Source organism: Lactuca virosa, chromosome 8 (assembly GCF_052849685.1).
Source record: "Lactuca virosa cultivar CGN04683 chromosome 8, Lactuca_virosa_CGN04683_v6, whole genome shotgun sequence".
NCBI classification, from domain to species: domain Eukaryota; kingdom Viridiplantae; phylum Streptophyta; class Magnoliopsida; order Asterales; family Asteraceae; genus Lactuca; species Lactuca virosa.
Genome location: NC_136433.1, coordinates 115,022,642 through 115,031,733, shown reverse-complemented (window position 1 = coordinate 115,031,733; position 9,092 = coordinate 115,022,642). Strand labels below are relative to the sequence as shown.

Here is a 9,092-nt window from a genome sequence, read left to right as displayed (position 1 = left end):
ACCAAGGTCGATCGATTTGCACGTATGATCTCGAAGACGTCGTCATCCCGCTTGAAGTGTTCGTACCCGGAAGGAATGAATTTTTATCACGAGTGTTGAAATTCATAACAGCGAAACGTGTTTCAATCTTCGAGAAGATGCCGCAGATCATTTGTACGAAGCCAACATCAACGGAGATTCAATTTTTATTTTTTTTTTTTTTTTAATTTAGGTTATTTAAGTTAATGTAATGTTTTTTTTTAATTCTAAGTTAATTAAGTAATGTAGTTTGAAGTTGTATTTTTATTTTTATAATTAATGAAAAACTAGTTAAAAAAAATTCAATGTTTTTTTATTATTATTTTCAAAAAATGTAATTTTATTGTATTTTTGAATTAAAAAAAATAAAAGAAAATGATGTGGAGTTGAGTGGTTAGTGATGGGTATCTCATAAGTTTAGTGGTAGTTTGTAGTGATGACGTAACACCCACTACTATAGTGGTTAGTTATGGGACGGTTAAAATGACATTTTTGCCAGCCTACTTAATAGAGAATTTTAGGATAATAATTTTGGTCGGAGATGCATATTGTGGTTGGATTGTTAGCATGTTACCTTTCCACAAAAGAGACTTGAATTTGGATTTTGACGGCCCTATTTTTCTTTTTAGGGGAAATTATAATAAGACTTATTGAGATGTATAGTTTAGACTTGTTACAAAAATACCGTGTCATTCCGAAGTCGGTCAAAAAAAAAAAGAGAAACCGGACAAACTCAAGACCAGTACCACAACCCATTTTACATATAAACCCGAATACAAATCTGATAAAAACGAATGAAAATATTGCGGGACCGAACTAGTCTAACGAGACTTGGCTCGAAAAAAAAATGATTGAAACCACTTTTGGAAAAGACTTCTAAAATTTCTTTACACGATATTTACTAGATAAATTGATTATCATGCACCAAAAAATAATAAACATTTTTTTTCCGGCAATTATTCCTTTAGTTTCAACATTTTGTTTTGGTTAATGTCATAAAAATGTAACCAACTATTTAAAATGTTTTTAAACACCATTCAACTAAAAAATGTTATCAAAATGTAACAAACTATTCTTCTGGTTTGTAAAATATCATTCAAATTGTTGTTTTGTTTTGTAAAATATCAATTCTGCTCTTTTTAAAAACAAGACAATAAATCCCTTTTATGATGTTTCTTAGTTAAATGATGTTTCAAACATTTTAGATATTTGGTTACTTATTTATTTATTTATTTATTTATACAAAAATGTTATAAATTAATAACTAATTTTTTTTATAACTCATTCCTTTTCCCGCTCTTATATATGCTTTTAGCGCCTCGTCCAACCCAAATCCAATTGACATTTCACCCCAAATCCAAATTGCAATGGCTCGAAAGAAGCCCTCATCGTCTTCTTCACCAATCACGATAGGTAAAGAATTTGACTTTCTCCATTTACGCAAGAACCCTAGAATCGGCTTTACATCTATATGAATTTGCTTATGTCAGGGAACTGTCAGGTGGTTGTTGAAGCAAAGAACTTCAAAGCCGAGTCCAACCAAAACAACCTTCAAATATCCCTTTCCAGAAACTCCAAAATCGTGATCTCTGGTATTCATATGATGAACTACAAGAAATGATTTTTTCTCTATGTCACTGTTAATTCTAAATCGTTTGATCTTAACAAAAAGAACTTATTAGCTCTCTTAACCATGACGTTTCTAAAGTAATTGATCCACTTTACGGCATTATAGTTTGCGGGAAATAACGAAAGGGCTTCTACTTGATGTGCTATTTTCCAGAAAAATCCACTGTTTCTTTTGTTACTCTAAACTAATTTTAGTATATTTTTCCGTTTTTTCTTGATTGCTTAGCAGTGAACAACAACGCAGTTTCATTAAATTGGGATTTGGGGCTTTGGGCTTTCTAGAGAAAACAGTCGTTTTTTCTGACCTTGCTGTGATTGCCATGGCTGATTTTCTTCTCTTTTTTCTTTCTCACCAAATCTATTGTTTGTGGCAGTTGTGGAGGATGCACATGAAAAAGAACATAATGGCATCCGATTGTCTAGTTTGGGAGAAAATGGTAATATACTCATATTCCGTTAACTGATTCGTACACTTTACTATTGATCAAATATATAAAATACAATTCAATATCAAAAAATGGGGGGAATTCCATGGACCGAAGTTAGTCCTATCAAATAACCTGTAATCATAAAACGAACAAAAAGTATGTTCTTAGCTTTACAAAATTTCCAAATAAGGGAAATGTTTTGATTAATAATTTAATATGGAGACCCCAAAATGGGAATGTTGCAACTTTAGGAAGGAGGGAATGTTTTCTATATTAACGACTATGGGCTTGAGAATTACTTCTTGAACATTGTTAAGTGATAATTATTTACTCATTTCAATTTTTACTACTTCTAATCAGGAGATTATAACTTCGTGCTTGTTAACCCTAAGGATTCTGATGTTCAATCAAAGTCTCTACTCCAAGTAACTCATCTTTCTCTCTCTCTATATATACACATTCACATATACATAATAGTCATTATATTATCCATCTTTAAGTGCTCATGTATCATCAATCATGTTTTGTAGGAAATATTAAGCTTATACACGAAAGAACTACCATCAATGAATTATGCTGCAAATACTGGAAAGAAATCTATGTTCCTTGACAGATGTGTATCCAATGGGTAGTTAAATTATCTGCTTCCAGAATCTTTCTTTCTAACGTTACTTGCTAATTGCTATATCAGTTTCATAATCTTATTAATGCAGCAAGTATTGTACGCTGGTTTTGAAATCTAAGTCTATGGAAGGTTCTGGAGAGGTATGTTTATATTAATTAGATTGAATGAACAGATACAATGTTTGTTGCTTGCAGTCAATTTACTTTTATACCCCTGTACAGGTTGTTGCTGCAATTAGTTTTCAAATAATCCCTGCTGATACCCAATATGCAGAGGTTCCACTTGCTGCTGTCAGTTCAATTTACCAACATAAGGTCTTCCTTTGATACATAATTAGTCCAAAGTTTCTTGATTTATTACACAATTAACTTAATTTTGAACCTCACACTCACAGGGCATTGGGCACCTCATATATCTGGAAATGAGGAAAAGGCTACAGAGTGTTGGTGTTCATTCTATATTTTGCTGGGCAGATGAGGAATCTGAAGGATTTTGGCTCAAACAGGTAACAAATTAGTTCTTTCTATTGTAGTTGTTTTGATAAATCATGTCATGTGTTTGTTTGTGTAGTTTTGTTATTTAGATGCATTTAATTATGAAAATGACAGGGATTTATATCAGTTGGTGAAGTAGATGCCAAGGGTAAAGCTAGAAAGTTGGCAATTAAAGCAGATATCAGGAAAGCTTTATGCTTTCCAGGTGGTTCAACCCTCATGATTGCTCATCTTCACAATGAATCTTCTGCAGTCTGTTTACAAGTTTCTTCTCTTTTGAAGTCTCATGAAAAGTCAACAACTGTTTCCATTGGTCAAAGTCAACATCCTGGACCTGGAGTTGAAAATCTGATAACAGGTTGCCAAGATCTTGTCTGTATGGATAGTCTGGAATGCATGAATACAGACAACAATTTAGAAGGTATCAAAATTAGTACTGATGCTGATGCTTCTAGACTTTGTTCATGTTCTTCATCTGGTGCAAAGAAGAGGACTTGGGAATCCTCTCATACCTCACTCAAGTCAAAAAAAGTCAAAGGAGGTCATATGATTGTGTGTCAATCAGAAAGCGGTTGTGTTTCAAGAAATAATAAAACAACTAATAATCATAATAATTCCTATAAAATCATGCTAATGAACATTGCGGATGATGCTAAAAAATCAAATCTTACAAAGGTAAAGTATTTTAGTTTAATCTCTTAAATTTTCTCTTTGTTTGTTTCTTTAATGTTTATAAAATTAGCACAGATAATTGAGGATCTCGGTGGCTCTGTTACATCTGATGGAAGAGTAAGCACACATGTAATCACTGGAAAAGTCAGAAAAACTTTAAATTTTTGTACAGCTCTTTGCTCAGGGTGAGTTTTACTTAATTTTAAGTTTCAAGATAGAATTTTTTTTTTCCAAAATTATTATTTATTACTTCAAGTTTCATGTATACAGAGCTTGGGTGATATCACCTGCATGGCTAAAAGAAAGCTTCAGAGAAGGCAGATTCGTAGGTGAGTTAACAATTTCAGTCTAGAAAAGAAGGGCAAAATGGTCATTTTTATTTAAAAAAAAATATATATATATTCTACAGATGAAACGGATTACATTGTGAAAGATGTTGAATATGAGTTGAAGTATCGAACAGAGTTAAAGAATACAGTAGTTAAAGCAAGAGCAAATCCTGGAGGCTTACTTAAAGGATTTGAAGTATGTCTTGCAGCTCATGTGCAGCCTCCTGTGAGTACTATGTCGGCTATTGTGAGGTCTGCAGGTGGAAATGTAAGTCGAATACTTCCTTTTTATTAAAAAGAAAAAAAAAGTGAATGAATTAAAAATATATATATATTTAGGTGATTGGGACTGTTGAAAAAGCAAAGGATTCAGGGAAAACGATATTTGTTGCAAGTGAAGAGGGTATGGAAGAAGCATTGTCAGCTGTGAAGAAAGGGATTGCTACTTTTAGTAATGAGTGGTTTATGAATTGTGTCATGAAACAGGAGCTAGACTTAGAGGCTCCTAAATTTGCTGAATCTCTTTAAACTTTAAGTTAAGTTTTGAAGAATTATTGTAAGAATTGATATGCCCACTTGTAAAAATTTATACTTTTTTTTATTATTATATTATTATTATTATTTAAGTATTAGTTTTGGATTTTGTTTAGGATTTGTGTTATTAAGGATTTGTTTAGGTTTAGGTGGAGATTATAAATAAATCCCCATAGGAACGTATATCAGGGAACCGTAATCTGTATCAACAATTTCTGGCAATCCGGTACGTACGGGACTATGTAAGTAATTTTGAACAAGTATCGTGCCAGCTGGGTGACATACCAGAAGGAACTTTCATTAACAGCCTCGAAGACGAGACACGTTCAGTGGGGGAACTTGTTTTTCATAATTATATAAAATATAAAATAAGGTTAAGTTTACGATAAATATAAAATATTTTCATAATTTACTCAACATGATTTTTAATACATTTAATGTAACAAAGTTACAATTTTATACTCTTACAATCTCATGATTAATCAACTAGTATAGTGTTACCATCTAAATATGTTGGCTACCAAACATATCAGCTATAAATTATTTATAAATGTTGAAATTATTTGGTACAAATTTGACAACCTTGCTCACATTGTTGATTTTTACAAAAGGGAATATGACTTGGTAAGGTAATTAACTTTTCGGTATGTTCATATCTGGGTAATTATCTTTTTTTTGTACACATCTAGGTAACAAACTTGTTGGAAATGTTCACATATGACCATTATGACCTGCTATAGCAGGTAAAATCCTAGATGTGAACGCTTCCAACAAGTTCGTTACCTAGATGTGTACAAAAAAAATAGTTACCTAAATATGAACAAAACGAAAAGTAAAAATTAAATTAGACGAATGGTCCCTGTGGTTTGGGGGAATATGTGTTTTTGTCCTTAACTTATTTTTTTAACTTGGATGGTCCCTACTGTTTATTTTTGTTGCGCGTTTGGTCCCTGTCTTACCTAAAAAGACTATTTTGCCCTTATTAATTTATTTTTTAATTAATTTTCTTATTTTTGTATTTATTTTTTATATATTTAAAAAATTAATATACCCCACATATCATGTAATTTAAGTTAGGGACCAAAAACACAAATTCCCCCAACCACAGAGACCATTCGTGTAATTTAATTTTTACTTTTCGTTTTGTTCATATTTGGGTAACTATTTTTTTTGTACACATCTAGGTAACGAACTTGTTGAAAGCGTTCACATCTAGGATTTAACTTGCTATAGCAAGTCATAATGGTCATATGTGAACACTTCCAAGAAGTTTGTTACCTAGATGTGTACAAAAAAAAGATAGTTATCCAGATGTGAACATAACGAAAAGTTAATTACCTTAATAAGTCATATTCCCTTTACAAAACTAGATGAAATGAAATCAAATACTCCCTCCGTCCCAAAATTATTGTCCACGTTTGACTTTTTAAGTCCTTTTTGTTCAACTTTGACCTCAAATAATTTACTTTTTGTTATATAATTTTTTATGCAAGATATATGAATAGATTGTTTTTTAAATGTATTTTCATTGTTATAAGTTTCATCAAAATTTATATAACACAAATAAAGTTATTTATGGTCAAAGTTGATATGGAAAGACTTCAAAAGTCAAACGTGGACAATAATTTTGGGACGGAGGGACTATGACATAAAATGATGATGTAGACATTGGTGTTATATTTAGGAAGTCAAACTATCAATTTGCAAAAAGAAAAAGCACATGGATCACAATCAAGAAAACCATGGATACCTCCAACTTCATTTGGATTATAAAACCTGTACGAAACAGTTAACAAAATTTCTAATTTCAATCTAAAAAGTCAAACTACATTTCTGTTTTGATGAATAAGAACAAAGAGATTTAGTCAATTTGCCTCATCCAAATGCTTCTGATACAATTTCAACAGTTCTGGGGCTTCCTCTACATACCTCTTCACAAGCCATTTGAGAAACTTGCTTTCTGAATACATCAACCACTTGTTGAAGCAGAAACCATCTTTCTCCTCGATCAATCCTTTCTCTGCTAAATACTGATAAACCAAACACCTAGGAATAATCCTCTTCTCTGAGCTAAAACAAATAACTATTGGCCATTGAACAATGTAGCTTCTTTCCCACCCCATCGTATTAACAAGAAAATCCAAGATTCTTGAAATTTTATCAGGTGAAGCCATCATACACCCTGGATATTTCTCAAAAGCCACAAATATCTCATCTTCAGACCAACCCCATTTCTTATAAAGCTCCACCTTCTTATCCCATGTCGATTTGCTCATTGCCCTGATAGCATGAATCGCCCAAAGAAATCTTGATTTTGAAGGGTCAAACCCCATTTCCTTCACATCCCCAACAACCTTTTTAAATCTATCAGCAGATGTAAAGAAAGTTCTAGGTTGTTGCGCTAACATTGATGATATTCTAAGTTTAGGAACCCCTGTATCAAGTAGAAGTTGAATGTTTTCAGCAGCATAGACTTTTAAATCGTAAGTTAAAGCAAGAGGGAAGCGCTTAATGCAACTGATAACTTTATCATCGGACCCTAAAACGCTTTTTAAGTAGTTAATACATGGAATGGCTGTATCTTGCAGCTTTTTAGCCAAAATACCTTTCGGTCTAGCGGCTACAATTGCAGCAATATCGGTATTTGAAAGACCTAATGAATTCAAAGTCTGGAAACTAGGTAAAAGTGTCGTTTCAGGATCGGATAATAGGAGTTTGGGGCGCGTATAAATCACCTTTGAAACTTGTGATTTGGTGAACCCATAGTTGTTGAGAAAGGCCAGAACAGAGTCTGCCGTGTTTAGGGATTTTGATAGATCTAGATGTTTGGAGACTAGAATTGCATACTCGGAAGAAATCCCACATGAATTGATGAGGTAAGTTACTGTAAATGAGTGTTGATTCAAGGAAGCTGATGTTTTGGTTGTAAATGGGGACGACTTGGACGAGGAAGAGGATAAGGAGCCATAGCAGCACAGTTCGTGGTTGATATGAGGCCTCGCATGGATTAAAAATCTTCTACGTATGAAATTAAACACCATTGCAACTCACGATTAAGAGTTTTAAAATAGCACCTTATATACGAACCTTGAGCACTAAACCCTATTTTTCGAGAGAGAAATCCCTTAGGCTATGATGCGGCTTCATTTTCATCGGTAAGACACATAATGACATAGGGACGTGAAGAAAACATTATTTTGTTCAAAAGAGATCAAAAAGGGGTAAACACGAATTGAAAGAAATTACAACAAAAATAAGATCAAAACTCACATGTTGAAACAACCCTGGCACTTCACGTCCTGTAATTGCAAAATTATAAGTTATTAGATACAAATTAGGGTTTTGTATAGAAAAATAAATAAAAGAAGCCTAGATACCATGAAGAAAGAGTTTGGTGACTGGACCAGACGTTTCAACTTATGCATCTTCTTCTCTAACTCAGTTGGGGGATTAAGCAGATCGAAATCGTTTGACAGACCATATAATGTTCGATAAATCCATTATCACACATAAACACATATTGCATTTAGCATGATAGAATTTTGAAACGAGAAACTCACCATGTTGTTTCGAACGTATCAACAGTTAACGATATTGGAGATAGAAGAATACAACTCGGAATTACAGTAGTTTCTTCCCTAAACCATAAACGATACTGCACATTCTACATATAATACGACGCTAGATCAGTTGTGTTTGATTTCAGACCGTTGATCTAGGGTAAGGCCCGTTCGCAAACTGGGCTGGGAAGCGGAAACAATCTATAGCCCATAACCAAAACCGGAAAACCAATAATGGTATTGGGTATCCATTTTTAATGTTTTTGTATCAGTTTCCTACATTCAAATAAGATGTTATGGACATTATTTGATATAATTTTTATTGGATCTCATAAAAGGTTGGATATACAGTTTGATATACCGTTCGATATACCGTTCGATATCATATTTAGATTTTTTTTTTATTTCATCTTCGTTCGTTTAGATTTATGGTTATATATGACTCAATAACTCGATTAAATCTCCAACCAACAACTATGGGTGTTCAAAACCGGATATCCGAGAATTCGGATATCCGAAAATTCGGATAGTAGATTTTAGGTATCCGAATCCGTATTCGGAATTTCGGATATCCGAAATTTCGGATACGGATTCGGATATTGTTATCGGATATCCGAAATTTATTTCTACTTTTCTAGTATTAAGAACAAAATAAACCTCAACTCAATTAGATTAAACATGCAAAAAAAAATTTGAAAAAAATATGCAATATATAGAACTTATAATTCGGTTACATATAATAAGAAAACTTTCTTTCCTACAATGTAAATAATTTCAATTCTTCCGTCGTGAAATGACACCTA

At 32.7% G+C, this 9,092-nt stretch overlaps 2 protein-coding genes across 4 annotated transcripts; one reads left to right on the top strand and one right to left on the bottom strand.

The window, feature by feature from the left end:
- Positions 1-1,331: 1,331 nt before the first annotated feature.
- Positions 1,332-4,821, top strand: LOC145128623 (N-acetyltransferase). Of its 2 annotated transcripts, none has more exons than XM_079063439.1 (13): positions 1,332-1,431; positions 1,509-1,610; positions 2,022-2,084; positions 2,436-2,500; positions 2,606-2,703; positions 2,789-2,840; positions 2,922-3,014; positions 3,095-3,205; positions 3,309-3,869; positions 3,942-4,051; positions 4,137-4,195; positions 4,276-4,463; positions 4,562-4,821. In XM_079063439.1, the coding sequence occupies exons 1-13, from the start codon at positions 1,386-1,388 to the stop codon at positions 4,721-4,723; spliced, it is 1,710 nt and encodes a 569-aa protein (XP_078919565.1). In that variant the 5' UTR covers positions 1,332-1,385; the 3' UTR covers positions 4,724-4,821. The 2 variants fall into 2 exon arrangements, with proteins under 2 accessions (XP_078919565.1, XP_078919564.1); XM_079063438.1 differs by having other exon boundaries at positions 4,535-4,821.
- A 1,639-nt stretch (positions 4,822-6,460) lies between these two features.
- On the bottom strand, positions 6,461-8,398 carry LOC145134323 (transcription termination factor MTERF8, chloroplastic-like). Of its 2 annotated transcripts, none has more exons than XM_079069187.1 (2): positions 8,290-8,398; positions 6,461-8,028 (listed from the first exon to the last, which is right to left on the bottom strand). In XM_079069187.1, exon 2 carries the CDS (start codon positions 7,768-7,770, stop codon positions 6,595-6,597), a length of 1,176 nt encoding a protein of 391 aa, XP_078925313.1. In that variant the 5' UTR covers positions 7,771-8,028; positions 8,290-8,398; the 3' UTR covers positions 6,461-6,594. The 2 variants fall into 2 exon arrangements, with proteins under 2 accessions (XP_078925313.1, XP_078925312.1); XM_079069186.1 differs by having other exon boundaries at positions 8,107-8,394.
- Positions 8,399-9,092: the final 694 nt, after the last annotated feature.

Excerpts from the sequence above, each read along its gene's own strand:
- LOC145128623 (XM_079063438.1), top strand. The coding sequence starts at position 1,386 with ATGGCTCGAAAGAAGCCCTCATCGTCTTCTTCACCAATCACGATAG. Across the intron at positions 1,611-2,021 it reads CTCCAAAATCGTGATCTCTG|TTGTGGAGGATGCACATGAA; the intron begins GTATTCATATGA and ends TGTTTGTGGCAG. Across the intron at positions 3,015-3,094 it reads GTTCAATTTACCAACATAAG|GGCATTGGGCACCTCATATA; the intron begins GTCTTCCTTTGA and ends TCACACTCACAG.
- LOC145134323 (XM_079069187.1), bottom strand. The coding sequence starts at position 7,770 with ATGGTGTTTAATTTCATACGTAGAAGATTTTTAATCCATGCGAGGCCT.